Source organism: Rhizomucor pusillus, assembly GCF_041956525.1.
Source record: "Rhizomucor pusillus strain CBS 183.67 unplaced genomic scaffold VTP01scaffold_19, whole genome shotgun sequence".
Classification (NCBI taxonomy): Eukaryota; Fungi; Mucoromycota; class Mucoromycetes; order Mucorales; family Lichtheimiaceae; genus Rhizomucor; species Rhizomucor pusillus.
The window spans coordinates 60,864-74,182 of record NW_027192161.1 but is presented as its reverse complement, the minus strand read 5'-3'; the positions used below and the strand labels follow the sequence as shown (position 1 = coordinate 74,182).

Sequence of the window (13,319 nt, the reverse complement as noted above, 5' to 3'; positions counted from 1 at the left end):
ATATATCAATAACTGCTTTTCAGCATACGCAAAATTGGCTATCAAGCAACCAATCGGTCATTGCCTTTTTCTAAAGGCTTTCGTTGCTAGGGAAACAGGCCAGCATTTTCCCTGTCCCCATATACAGCACCGGTCTCCGCCAACGATGGGCGGGAAAATTGAGTCCCCCAGACTTTAAGGCACCAGGGTAGCTCTTCCGCACAACTCTACAATGTCAGTATACTACTCAAGGCGGACGTTCAACAAGAAAGAACTACTGCCGACTGCACGAATCAACGGCAAATTGAAAAGTGAGTGAGTGAGTGGTCCCCAGAGCGGGACTAGAGGTGCATCGTCCCCAATTTGGGCGGTGAGATGAACCTGGATCAGTTGTACTGAACTTTGCATCACACACAACTCTCTATGTCTCCTATACGCAGAAGAGCCGCTTATATGTGGCATGACTCGAAAACAGCTTTCGTTGATTGTGCTTGTCGTCCAGAATAGCACTCTGGCTCTCATGATGCGCTACTCTCGGATCGTCCAGAAGCCGGGGCAACCCATGTATATTGCCTCGACAGCCGTCTTTCTTGCCGAGGTTCTAAAAATCGTTGCATGCTTAATTGTTATGCGGCATCAGCAGAGGACGTGGGACAAGTTCAGCAATATGGTACGGCAAGAGATTCTTGGAAAACCTCGAGAAACGCTCAAGATGTTGATTCCGTCCGGCCTCTACGCTTTGCAAAACAATCTACTGTACGTTGCTCTTAGCAACCTCGAAGCAGCAACTTTCCAAGTGACGTATCAGATGAAAATCTTGTCCACCGCTGTATTTTCGGTGCTATTGCTCGGCAGATCTCTCAATCGCGGAAAATGGTTAGCGCTCGTCTTGCTGATGATCGGTGTCACACTCGTGCAATCCCAGAGCATCTCCTCAAAACCAGCAGCTGTGCCTGTCGTCGCTGATGAAAATGCCGGCGAGCCCTCTGCGACTGCTACAGCCGAACCAGCTATCCAAATCGCGGTTCAGAGCCCGGTCATTGGCCTGCTGGCAGTTATTACTAGCTGCATATCCTCTGGATTCGCTGGCTGCTACTTTGAAAAGATCTTAAAGACATCCGAGACGTCAATGTGGGTGCGTAACATACAGCTTGGTATATCCGGAGCCTTCTTTTCTTTTGTCGGTATGCTGGTATACGACATGCAACCGTTGCGGCAAGGCGGGATGCTGCAAGGCTACGACTGGCTGACGTGGGTCGTTGTCGCGAACCAAGCCCTGGGCGGGTTATTGGTGGCGATTGTGGTGAAATACGCAGATAATATTCTCAAGGGATTTGCCACAAGTCTGTCCATCATCGTTTCCGGTGTGATCAGCTTTTATCTCTTCAACTTTCAGCCTACGTTTCCATTTGTCGTAGGTGCCGTGATCGTCATGGTCTCCTCGTATCTATACGGCTTAGATTTCTCTAAGACCCAAAACACACCGATCAAACCTCACTGATCGTATATCCTACCTACTCCAAAAGCTACGCTACATTTTTGCATTTGCGAACGAACGCACGCACGCACTCACTCACTCACTCGCTTATATACACATACACACACTCTCACTCACAAACAACACGCGCACGTAAAATATTGTATTTGAAATACTCGACTAATAATGACTTATCCACCAGCACTGTGTAGAAGATTACTGGATGTATCACTCCCGTAATAATGCCTGTATACAATTATCGTATTATTATTATTCTATCTCCTGTTGTTCTACATATCATTACTTAGTATCCTATTCCGTCATCATTGTGTCCTTCGCCGTCTAAACAATCATAGAGTCAAAAAAGGAAAAGAATAAAAGAAAGGAGAAACTGTTCATCGTACTTGGATGGGTTTATATGATATGATATGCTAAGGAAGAATGAAAAAAAAAGACGAAAACGAGAGGATGGGGGACAGAGGGATCAAGAGTGGAGAAAAAAAGATAACAATGCTATGGATGAGGTGAAGCTACATACAATCAATACGTATACTTGTGTGTACAAACATGCAAGAAAGGAGAGGTAAACGTGAAACGAGTTCTGGTAGATCCTTTTTCTTTTTCTTGGCTTCACCAATGGCTTGCCAAGTTCTTGTCATCAAGTACACGGTATTGGAGATGGGAGGGTAAAGATGCACACTTTTGAAGCCAAGATTGCTTCCGGATATTTGGGCGTATTAGCTCCTGTCCGATAGATCGACGTTTTGCCGGCACAAATGACGGCTCGTCGATGCATCTAGAGTCGACGAGTTCTTCTTCGTCTTCAAGAAACTGCCGGATTTGCTCACTCGAGATCTCAAAAAGGCTCTTGATTGTCCCAGACAGCCGAGATAATTCGTAAGCTAGTACGCGTTTCTTGGTTGCCACGTACAAAAATCTGCCGTCCTTTGACCATTGCATGCCGTTGATTTTTGCGAGTATGCGCAGACGCCGATCTTTTTCACCTCGGAAGGAAATCATGGTAATCTCGTGACGTAGATGGATTGTATTTTCTACCGGGCGTGCATCGGTCCACGATGCTCCTTCAGTAGTTGAATCCGAATTTTCGTTGTTTCGTGTGATAGATATTTTTTCATCCAAGTTGACTGTATGGAAGTAACCATACCTGTTGCTAAAAGTCAACAGGCCTTCGAAAAAGGGATGGAACGTGATAGCATAGGTGTATCCCGCGGCATCGATGGTGTGTAAGACCTGCCTTGTATCGGCTCGCCAAACAAGTACCGAGGAATGCGTGTCGGAGGAATGTGCAAAAAGACTGGATGATGGACTCCATGCAACGTACTGAGACGAATAAGGAGTTTCTGCAGGCGGGCCGTTGGAACATTTAAGTTGATGCAGCGGTACCACGAGCTTCGTGATAGCTCCAAATTTGATCTCGCCAGAGATGTTGTCGCGCTGAACATCCACCAAAAATACAAAGCAGTCGTCTCCAACGCATGCTATCTGCTTTCCATCTGGACTGATCTTCGCGTCATTGATCGGCACGCCATCAAAACAGCGAAGATGAGAGTGCATTTCGACAAATGGATGATGATGTTGAAGATAAAGGGGTGTGGAGTTGGATGATGATGGTTGGGATGTATTTCTTGTCGACGAACTTTTTCGTCGTTTGATAGTATAATAATCGCTCGGTTGAGAATTTTGACATGCTCGATGAGGAGGTAGCTTGTAGACAAGGATGCCCGCCTCGTTCATACAAGATATCAGCATGTAGTCATATTCATCAGAGCCGTCCACATCCGGATGCACTGATCTCTTCCAACGTACGATTTGAATTGCATTGGTCATTAGTTGGACGTTATTTCTGCTTTTGAATTTTGTTCCCCATATCTTGCGCGGGCGTTTTTGATCCATACAGCAGTACAGCTCAAATTCGCCCTCAAGTCCCCCGATGGCCATGTAGCCATACTTTTGAGCTAAACACAGAGGCTCAAATTCTAAGGCAAGGTAACTGTCTTGGGGACATATCCGCGGGAAATCGGCGCGTCTGATGAATTTAGTAAAGGGTATAAAGCTCGATATTAACGACGCTCGTCGCTTTGACGAGAGTATGTGGGTATTCAGTGGACGATACGACGCAGGGAGGCTGCTGCGCAGAGAGACCGATAGGTGCGTCTCGCAAAATTTTGAGTGACTAGGAGTATTACGCTGATCGCCGTTGCCGTTGCCGTTGCGGTTGTTGTTGTTGTTGTTGTTGTTGTTGCTGCTGCTGCTGCTGCTAGTATTACTGCTAATATTTCCAATTGAAGATCTGGAATCCTGTTGGCGGAAACTTTCTGCAGGATCGCCCCGATGAAAATTGACGTTACTGGAACGCATGGATGATGAAATAGCACTTGCGGCTTGCATAGATGGACCTGATTGTAGTCTTCGACCCTGATCGCTATCGATCCACGTTAGTGTCCCGTTGAACTTGCTGCTGCTGGATAATTTTCCTGGTATTCCAGGCGCTCGGAACAAACTATCGCAAATGCCATGGCGAGGTGGTTGACCGCATTCAACGATCCTGTCTCTGTAAACAGCGTAAAGCGTCTCAGTTGCTCCGTAGTCACTGAGAACCAAACACAGAGCGTTGGCGGATTGGTCATGGTTCGTTGTGGAACAGGAGAATGGCATCTGTTTTGGCCATCCTTTCTCCTTTCGCCAGAAACTGCCGCCTTTCCACGGCGCTATGCAGTCTATACTGTCTAATTCTCTGCGACGAGCTTTTATGAAAGATGTCAGGCGCATATCATTCAATTCCCAAGTATAATCATTGGTACTGTATGGATCTTCATCCCACATGTCGAAACCTGACCTCGGAGGATCGCTGGAGCTGCCTTCATTGTCAGACAACTCTGATGCTTCGCTGTCAGAATCGTCTTTAGGCCGGTACTTTGGGTCTCTCGGTCCTTGATATTCGTAGTCAAGAGAATATTCAGAGTCATCGCTGTACACAGATTGTGTATCAACATCAAGTTGAGTAAACTGAGTAGTTTCGTTCGTTTGCAACAGATTTTGGCCGGATTCAAAGAATGGAAGGTGGGTATATATATAGTCTTGTTCTACAGAAGGCTCTTCGTCTCCACCGGTGTCGCCCTGGGATTCCTCGCAGCCAGTCTCATGAGGCTCCATGAGAAGAAGGACTGACAAAGGAGGAAAGACGAACAAGTTGAGTGTCGTTCTGAGAATATTACAAAAATGTCAGCTGCTCCTTGCCGCTGGGCAAAGATCCCGCAGCATTTTTAACAAGGTTCCACCCAAGAGATAACTCGCTGCTTTGACAGCGCTAGTTTTCCGATTCTTGAGGTTCATTTTTCTTTTGCATTATCTATATCGTACCACTTTGTAGAAGGCGATGTAACTAGTCTTTCTCTTAAACTATGGTCACAATTATAGGAGAACGTGGATATTGATAGTAACTAGCTCGTGATACTATATTCTTTCAAACGTAGCACAGCTGGTGCCGCATGAACATCGGAAGATCTTGCGGGTCTCGCGTCCGCTTGAACCAAATAAGAATTCAGAATTTTTTTGCACCAGTCTTTGTCAAGGGCTCTGCATGAGGGCCACTGTTCCAAGAATATACAATGTTTGTCAAACAACCCGGGAACAATGAAAATAAGGCAAGTATCTTTGGATCGACAGTGGTCTCCCCTTTCTCCCCTGCGATCCATGATGTAGATATCTGGGATCCTCATCCAGATTCTTGGTATCGATGGTAATTCGTATTCCTATCTTGCTGCAAAGAATAACCGACAATAAGTGGGAATCATCCTTTGTTGACAATGAATCGCATCGAAAAAATCCGCACACGTGGTAACACATCTCTAGAACTGGCAACAGAGGGTTCTTCCTACCACTTTATATGAAGTATGTACTTTGTTTCATGCCACTATGCACTACAAACGTGAACTACATAGTTGACAAATTGTGACACTGTAAAGTCTTGCGTTTGATCAAGTCTGGATCGAGCCAAGCAAAAAAATTCCATCCAGGTCTGCACGCCAAGCTTTTTGCTTTTTCTCTTTATTGAAATGTCTGCACCGTATGCACCTACCCCGGTCCCTGAAGGATGGTAAGTTGTCTGCAAACCAAGTCCAAACTTTATCGTCTGTAACCCTAGTGTGTTTAGGACAGCAGTGTGGGATCCAAATACACAGCGATTCTACTATGTCGAGATGGCGACTGGACGTACGCAATGGGAAGTTCCCACTGCCCCTTCGTACTCCTCCTCGCCGCAAGCACCTGCTGGAGAAGCAGCTAGTTACACCGGCGGTGGAACGTCTGCATATCCCGGGCAACCAACAACGACAGCTGGCGGAACCGCGGACGATCGTGGTCTGGGATCCATGGCAGCCTCATTTCTTGGCGGCGGACATCACCAACAGGGCCACAGTGGTGGATTCCCTATGGGTGCAGCAGGAGGTGCACTTGCCGGTGCACTCGCTGGGTAAACATCGAAATATACATCAATCATAGACTATGCAAAGTTGACCGTGCCTGTGCTAGATTTGCAGCTGGCAAGCTGTTAGGTAACCATGGTCACGGACACCATCATCAGCATCACGGAGGACATCAGGTATTCATTAAGGACAGAGCGTGAAAGAAGGACGGAAAACTAATGTATCGGCTCTGTACCTTGATCAGCAGGGATATTATCCTCCTCCACCGCCTTTGCCGTTTGGCGGGTTTGGCAGCTTCGGTGGAAGCGGCCACCATCATCACAGTCACCACCACGGTGGTCATCACGGTCATCATGGATTCTTTGGAGGTTAGCATTGTGATATTTAGTACAGTATGTGTAGAAAAGAGACTGATGGAGTCTGTTTTATGATGTATGTAGGTCACCATCATGGTAAGTGATATCCATCAGTGTTTGATATCGAACAATCGTGTAACATGACGAAATTTGTAGGATGGTAATGTAAATTGTCGACTTAAACGGGACGCTTAGCTATCATACATGTAATATCTCACATATTCCTGGCTTATATCGTGTAATCATCATTAAACCCAGTTGTTGCTAAAAGTAACGGCGGCCAATATTGTGCATGGTTTCACAGAACGTGTCGCCATTTGAACGACCCGTTCTTTCCTCTCGTGCTCTTTTTGCTCCCAGTCAAATACAATACGCGATGACAGAGCCAACGAAGGAGCAAATCCAGCTCGTTTTCAAGAAACTAAAGCAGAATAGATACAATAAGGCAGGCAACCTGCAGAGGCGAACTACGCTACTTACGGTACTAATCTCGACTCCAGGTCTGCTTCGACTGCAACTCCAAGAATCCAACCTGGGCTTCTGTTTCATTTGCAGTCTACCTCTGTACCGACTGCTCTGCAGCTCACCGTAACCTAGGCGTTCATATCAGCTTTGTTCGGTTAGTCATATACTATATCTATATCTACAGTTTATAAGTACTGACGTGCCCGTGAAGATCAACCGTATTGGATTCATGGACATGGGATCAGCTTCGATTAATGGCAGTTGGAGGCAACCAAACTGCCGGCGAATACTTTAGCAAAAATGCAGCCCAAAGCAGTGCTGGTGCTAGCAAGGATGCTCGAGTGAAATATACCAGCCGCGCCGGACAGCAATACAAGAAAGTCTTGGAAAAACGAGCAGGCGACGATGCTGCAGCGTATGTAATCTTGCACGTTCCCCGCTGCATTGAACAAAACTTTTAAAGTTTCCACATAATAGGAATCCCAACATAGTCGTTATTGATATTGGCGCACCCCCACCCAGCTCGGTGGAAACGACACCGTCTTCTGAAAATGCAGAGGAACAAAAGGTATCCAGGCCAAGCTCTCTTGCTGTTTCTGATACACCTTCCTCGGTGCCAGCTGCAGCAGCAACAACAGCAACAGAATCGCCATCATCATCGTTGACTCCAACACAACCTGCCGTTGCAGCACCCAAAGCGACAAGCAACCTTAGCAGTACCAGTTCTACAGCACGCACTGTGCGGGCTACAGTGACTTCGCGACCGGCACGATCTCGGCTAGGAGCCAAGCCAGGCAAATTGGGTGTTAAAAAAGCACCTGCCAACTTCAATTTCGAGGAAGCAGAAGCTAGAGCCAAAGAAGAAAGCGAACGTAAGGCAAAACTGGGATACGATGAAGCTGAGGAAGAAGCGCAAGAAGCTTCCGAAGGACGCGGCAAGAGCCTATCCTCCCGCTTAGCATATCAAGAAAGTTCAACATCCCAAGCAAGCAAGGATAAGGAAAAGGAAGAAGAGGCATTCGAGAAATTAGGCTTTGGTATGTCTCGTATGGGCTTCAACTCGGCATCGTCCTCCAACAACGCCTCCCGTATTACTGGCTTTGGATCGAATACTAGCCGACACGACGATGACGAGCAACCAACCCAGTCAGCGAGAGAGAAATTTGGGAACGCGAAAGCCATCTCATCCGATCAATTTTTCGGACGCAACGAGTATGATCCCGCAATCTCTGCTGAACATGCCGGTCGCCTATCACAGTTCCAGAGCGCAAGGGCGATTTCCTCGGATCAGTACTTTGGAAGAGAGGAGGAGACTTCGTCGCCAGATAGAGTCGAATTTGGTAATGATTGGGATTCTCTGCAGGATCAGGCTGTGATGATGGCGCGCAAGTTTGTCGGGCAGGCTTCGGCAGACCTGGATGCTGTCCGCGACCTGGCAGAAAATGCTACGTCCAAGGTAAAGTGAAAAAGAATGGGAAATTGAATCGATGATGTTGATCGATATGCTAATCACGGGTTCTCTCCACTGGGATAGCTTCAAAACATGCTCCACGATTTACAGGTATGAATGGTACCGAGGTGTGGGTTGTTATGCATCAGTGGGTGTTTCTTACCGCTATCTTAGCACCGATACTCGTAATCATACCATCATTCCATCTTTCACATTACCCGCCGTCCTGGAAGGAAGAAAAGGGACTTTTATACTTATATTTTTGCGCACTCTCCTTACCACTCTTTCCAATTTCTCTCGATTTTTTTTAATTCCACAATAAAATTTGGTCTCTGAATTACGAAGTGTGGTCCTATCTATTGATAGTACTCTGTGGAAATCGACTGGATCTTTCGGTTACATGGTTATTCACTATTATTACTATTATAAATAGTTGTCTAGAACGAATGGATAAATATTACAGCAATGATATTATACAACTAAGTCCATAATGATCTGAGATGTAACAATGTAAGAGTTTTAGAATGACAATATATATCGACATAGAGGCACATACCTGAAATTTGCGTGAATGGTTGGTTTTCAACCAGGAATTTTTGCACAGTGACATTTAGCAACTTCAAATCATTCGTATATCTGTCAGCCCATAGGATGCGGTCGATACTTTGAACCGTCATAAGCTGGTCCCAATGTGTCAACACAGTCTCAGCTGGCACGAGCGTGCCATTGGGCATCTTTAATATATCCCCGAATGTCACAGGATGGTATCCAAATTGCTGGTAAGCAGCATCTACCAAGGTATCAATATGCCATGGGTGCATGTACTGATGTTCCCCGTCCAGATCAATGCCTGTTCCACGAAGCACATCCATCATCATGGTGTAAGCCGTGGAGTTAGCGATCGCTTTATCCGTCTTGGCTCCCTCGTGCGCGGATGCATCAATGTTCAGATCCCCCATAAGCACGATCGGGCTGCCGTCGTCTCTAGCTGTATCGCTGATAAACTCATGGAGTTTTGCAAACTGTGAAAGGCGCACCCGGGTATCTTCTTGATTGAGTGCACCGGCAGCGTCGTAGGAAGCTTGGGTGTGACTCGTATATACATGCACTGTCCTGGTCGGGTTCAGCTGTATGAGCGCATGCAGAGCACCCTTGTAAGACATCCAGTCTGCATGCACACCGCGAGGATACTCAATGGCATCTGCCTTGGCCATCGGAAACCGGGAAAGCAGCAATAATCCACCGTCTGCAGCCAATTGCCACGGATAGTGACGGGGCGAATACAGTTCATAGTTGAACCCGAGTTGCCGTGCTTTCACTCGTAACTTGTCAATTCTCCGGTTGGCGAATGCAAAAGCTTCTTGGACAGCCACAACGTCGTAGTTGGGAAGAATATTTTCAATTATATAGTCTAAGCGGGCTTCCTTGTAATCTGACCGATTATTCTTGACACCAGGCGGACGCATGAAAATGTTGAGTGTCAAAAATTTGGCGGTGGTATTTGTCGACTTGTCAGGAACCGTGGGTGCCGGAAGCGATGCTGGCGAGAAATAGAATGCGCAAAAGACAAGAAATGCAATGGTTAGGATAAACGTGACAACGATGCATCGGCCGCAGCACGAGCGTCTCCGGGGCATCGACAGTCGAGTGTATTGTGTGCCGCGACAGCAATATCTTGCGGTTTTGGAGGAGGATTCGTAAGAATTGGGAGCGTCCTGCGCCTCCAACTCATGCAACAGCGCCTCCTCTTCCTCGTCTACGTCGTCGACGTTGCTGTGGCGAGGTGCCAGGTCGTAGACACCTCGATCGTCTCGAGATCTCATGAGCAAAAGTATGTGTGTTTGTTGGAAAGGAAAAACCCCGCATACTTCGGGCTGACAAACGGATGAATTTTTATTCTTCTTCGACTTTTATATTTATTACTGCTCATCGAGCCAGTCTAACAAACGAGGGGTATAGTAAGTGAGGATCAAGTTGGCACCAGCACGCAAGAAACCGGTCATAGATTCCAACACAACGGTCTTGAGGTCAAAAACACCGGCCTTAGCAGCATGGTAAAGCATTGAATATTCGCCAGATACTTGATACACGGCAATCGGATAATCTTGTGCCAGGTCTGCAGCTTCTCTTACGATATCGAGGTACGGCAAACCCGGTTTGACCATGATAGCATCTGCGCCTTCCTCCATGTCTCGCTTAATTGCACGTCGAGCGAGACCGCGTGCGTTGGGTGGCAACTGGTAGCAGCGGCGATCGCCAAACGCTGGTGCAGAGTTGGAGGCGTCCCGGAAAGGTCCATAGAATGTACCGGCGAACTTTGCTGCATATGAAATAAGCATAACCTTGTGAGCAAGGCCAGCTCGCATCAATCCTTCCTTAATTGCGCGGATACGTCCGTCCATCATGTCAGACGGCGCTACGCAGTTAGCACCGGCTTCAGCGTACGCCACTGCAACGTCAGCGATGCGCTTAACACTCAAATCATTGTTCAACGTTCCATCCTCGCGCAGGATACCGCAGTGTCCATGCGACGTGTATTCGCACAGACAGACGTCGCAAGCAACAAAGAGATCGGGAAAAGTGGAGCGTAAAAGCTTGACGGCAAGAATAGTAGGACCATTTGGATCGTCTGCTTTGCTGCCTGTAGGATCCTTTACACCGTCAGCAAGTGGAACACCAAACAAGATAACAGAACGAAGGCCTTTCTTGTACAAAGGCTCCACAAAGTCCTTGAGCCGGTTAATACCAATACGATACTGCTCCGGAAGTGAAGGAATGGGATCAAGTGCTTCCGGGTTGTCAGTAATGAACAGAGGAAGCATGAGCATTTCCTTGGTTAAGGTTCGCTCAGCTTGCCAGGATCGCGAGATACTCTGGTGATAGCCTCCGTGGAGAATGGCGTTTGGGGTTGTCATTTATGTGTAGCGGGGCGGCAACAGTGGGGAAGAAAGAAAAAGATCAGAGATTTATTCCTCATCGGGTCCATGCTGACTCAACACCGGAGCATAGAAACTATGGTTCAAGTAATGAATTGGTATTTCGATACAGAGCTTTGTACACAACTACGGTTACCCCTGACGAAAGTGCTCTGCATGCTGACTTCACCCAGTGTCAGGCGTCAACTAGTAGAAACTACTGTTCCTGGGGAAGGAGCAGCAGTGACATTTTTGGGCCTGTATTTATTCGAATAGCGTGATATATATTTGGTAAGCTCGTCACAAAGTATCAAAAGATACAGTTTTCCTTGATGTTTAGCCATGCAATAATAATATAAATATCTGATACGCTTGGAAATGAAAACGTATTGTCCATACTTTATAATTGTTCCTGCAACTAATTTATCATGCGATCGGCATCACAATATCCGTATTTTTCTTGTTCTTACTCTGTTGCGATGAAAAAGCAAAAACAAAAGCAACAGCGAGGCCGAGCAGGCCATCCAGATCGTTCCTATGGAAACAAGCGTTCCTATCGCCCAAGCTCTATGCCCGAAGGTAACCATAGCGACCGGCTTACGCAGCAAACGCGATGCTGAATGCAGCTAGATCTGCCTCGATCCACCCGAGATTGGGAGACAGAAAGGCAAGATCGCCTCCGTGATCTGAATAGTCTTCCTTTAATCAGCCGATCTGGAGCTTCACTCGACAAAACCGATCCGGCCATTCAAGAGTACGTGGTTGCAAGGGCATGTCTGACGTGCGATTCTATAACATGTCTTTATATGTATAGTTTAAGAAAACGAGACCTGCAAAACGCGCTTTGGGGTGTCATTTTGGACGAGGTAGTAATATCTATTGGAAGGAAATAGCAATGACAGAGACCCATGGATGTATCGCTTATTACTCGGTTAGTTTCATAGTGAGAATTACGTTCATGCGGTTGAGCTCTGTCGAAAATTACGAGAAGGCATAGTTGCTTCCAATTGGCGCCAAGGAGATTACACTTTCTGCATTCGAGGTATTGAGTCACCGATTTTGCACAAGTTGACAAAGTCGTCGCTAAAAAATTAGATGCACAGTGTTCGAGCTCTCGGTCAAATGTGCTATAAAGGCCAACAACCACCAGGAGCTCTGGAAAAGTCTGCGAGGACTTGTGGACGAACTATACAATTTGCAGGTATAGTGATCTTATCAACAAGAAGCGTTCTTACGTATCGATCATGCTAAGCGCACGGTACTCGCAGACTGCGAAAGATGCATACTACAAAGCACTTGACATTCTATACTTGGCATGCTGCAAGAATGAATTATTAGCAGCACGCGAAAAAGCCGCTGGTTTGGATAATTCTTTCATTGGAAGAGTAACCTATAGTTTGTGGTACGGAAACCCACTTGAATTCTTTAGTTTATATGCCACCGCCGACGATATCTGCATAAGGATACTCATGCAACATAGCGTGGAAAGGATGCGATCACTCGCAGTGGCGAAAATGACAAAGGTCTACTACACTGTCCCTGTTGATTGGGCAGCTCGATGGCTGGGTACCAACGAAGCTTCAGAGACTATTGCCCAATTCCAACGCCTAGCACCTGATAGTGTAGGGTTTGTGCAGGACAATGTCATTCGCCTTGTTCGGCGTCCGGCAGTGGCTAATAAGCGCTAAGCTTGGACTCAGACGACGCAAACCCATGCATTAGTCAAATACCCTCCTCCTATCTTCTTTTTTTTTGCATAAAATGCCTGACTACTGCACACTTTTCACGTTTCCTTTTCTTGAACACAAACCATTGACAATGCCAGGTCCAGGAACTATCTTTGCTTTTGGCGCCGGAGTGGCCGGTGCAGCTGCGTATGCCGGCAACAGACGCCGCAAATCGTCAAACGCCGGTCTTGACCAGACAAACGATGAGAAATATATGTCTCCACACGCCATGGGTCGCCGTGGATCCAAAGGCGTTCAAAATGACTTGTACGAAGACGGAAAACAGGTAATGCAATGTCTATTTGTATATCTGGCATGAATTGAATGCGCTGAAGCAATCGATCCCTTAGGCCGAGCTATTCTGGCAACGTAACTATGGTGCCAACTTCAGTCATAACTCAGACCTTCGTTTCCCTCGCAAACCATCCTCATAGTCTAATCCACTGCTCTGCTGTACATAGTTTTGAATGAATTTTACCCAGTTTACAGTTCGCGTAGCAATTTT

At 46.7% G+C, this 13,319-nt stretch overlaps 8 protein-coding genes across 8 annotated transcripts; 5 read left to right on the top strand and 3 right to left on the bottom strand.

Moving 5' to 3' along the window:
* Positions 1–439: 439 nt before the first annotated feature.
* Positions 440–1,480, top strand: VTP01DRAFT_3889 (uncharacterized protein; the record flags this gene model as incomplete). The annotated part of the gene is made up of 1 exon (XM_069382509.1): positions 440–1,480. The coding sequence occupies one exon, from the start codon at positions 440–442 to the stop codon at positions 1,478–1,480; it is 1,041 nt and encodes a 346-aa protein (XP_069235823.1).
* Positions 1,481–2,086: 606 nt separating this feature from the next.
* Positions 2,087–4,630, bottom strand: VTP01DRAFT_3888 (uncharacterized protein; the record flags this gene model as incomplete). Its single annotated transcript, XM_069382508.1, has 1 exon — positions 2,087–4,630. The coding sequence occupies one exon, from the start codon at positions 4,628–4,630 to the stop codon at positions 2,087–2,089; it is 2,544 nt and encodes an 847-aa protein (XP_069235822.1).
* Positions 4,631–5,532: 902 nt separating this feature from the next.
* On the top strand, positions 5,533–6,421 carry VTP01DRAFT_3887 (uncharacterized protein; the record flags this gene model as incomplete). Its single annotated transcript, XM_069382507.1, has 6 exons — positions 5,533–5,573; positions 5,631–5,948; positions 6,008–6,077; positions 6,146–6,269; positions 6,342–6,353; positions 6,414–6,421. The coding sequence occupies 6 exons, from the start codon at positions 5,533–5,535 to the stop codon at positions 6,419–6,421; spliced, it is 573 nt and encodes a 190-aa protein (XP_069235821.1).
* Positions 6,422–6,549: 128 nt separating this feature from the next.
* VTP01DRAFT_3886 (uncharacterized protein) lies at positions 6,550–8,361 on the top strand (the record flags this gene model as incomplete). The annotated part of the gene is made up of 6 exons (XM_069382506.1): positions 6,550–6,702; positions 6,758–6,876; positions 6,934–7,137; positions 7,200–8,178; positions 8,257–8,283; positions 8,347–8,361. The coding sequence occupies 6 exons, from the start codon at positions 6,550–6,552 to the stop codon at positions 8,359–8,361; spliced, it is 1,497 nt and encodes a 498-aa protein (XP_069235820.1).
* Positions 8,362–8,629: 268 nt separating this feature from the next.
* On the bottom strand, positions 8,630–9,995 carry VTP01DRAFT_3885 (uncharacterized protein; the record flags this gene model as incomplete). Its single annotated transcript, XM_069382505.1, has 2 exons — positions 8,630–8,667; positions 8,729–9,995. The coding sequence occupies 2 exons, from the start codon at positions 9,993–9,995 to the stop codon at positions 8,630–8,632; spliced, it is 1,305 nt and encodes a 434-aa protein (XP_069235819.1).
* Positions 9,996–10,091: 96 nt separating this feature from the next.
* VTP01DRAFT_3884 (uncharacterized protein) lies at positions 10,092–11,087 on the bottom strand (the record flags this gene model as incomplete). The annotated part of the gene is made up of 1 exon (XM_069382504.1): positions 10,092–11,087. The coding sequence occupies one exon, from the start codon at positions 11,085–11,087 to the stop codon at positions 10,092–10,094; it is 996 nt and encodes a 331-aa protein (XP_069235818.1).
* A 479-nt stretch (positions 11,088–11,566) lies between these two features.
* Positions 11,567–12,775, top strand: VTP01DRAFT_3883 (uncharacterized protein; the record flags this gene model as incomplete). The annotated part of the gene is made up of 6 exons (XM_069382503.1): positions 11,567–11,666; positions 11,718–11,841; positions 11,902–11,953; positions 12,024–12,129; positions 12,191–12,288; positions 12,356–12,775. 6 exons carry the CDS (start codon positions 11,567–11,569, stop codon positions 12,773–12,775), a joined length of 900 nt encoding a protein of 299 aa, XP_069235817.1.
* A 130-nt stretch (positions 12,776–12,905) lies between these two features.
* Positions 12,906–13,248, top strand: VTP01DRAFT_3882 (uncharacterized protein; the record flags this gene model as incomplete). The annotated part of the gene is made up of 2 exons (XM_069382502.1): positions 12,906–13,100; positions 13,165–13,248. 2 exons carry the CDS (start codon positions 12,906–12,908, stop codon positions 13,246–13,248), a joined length of 279 nt encoding a protein of 92 aa, XP_069235816.1.
* Between the last annotated feature and the right edge of the window lie 71 nt (positions 13,249–13,319).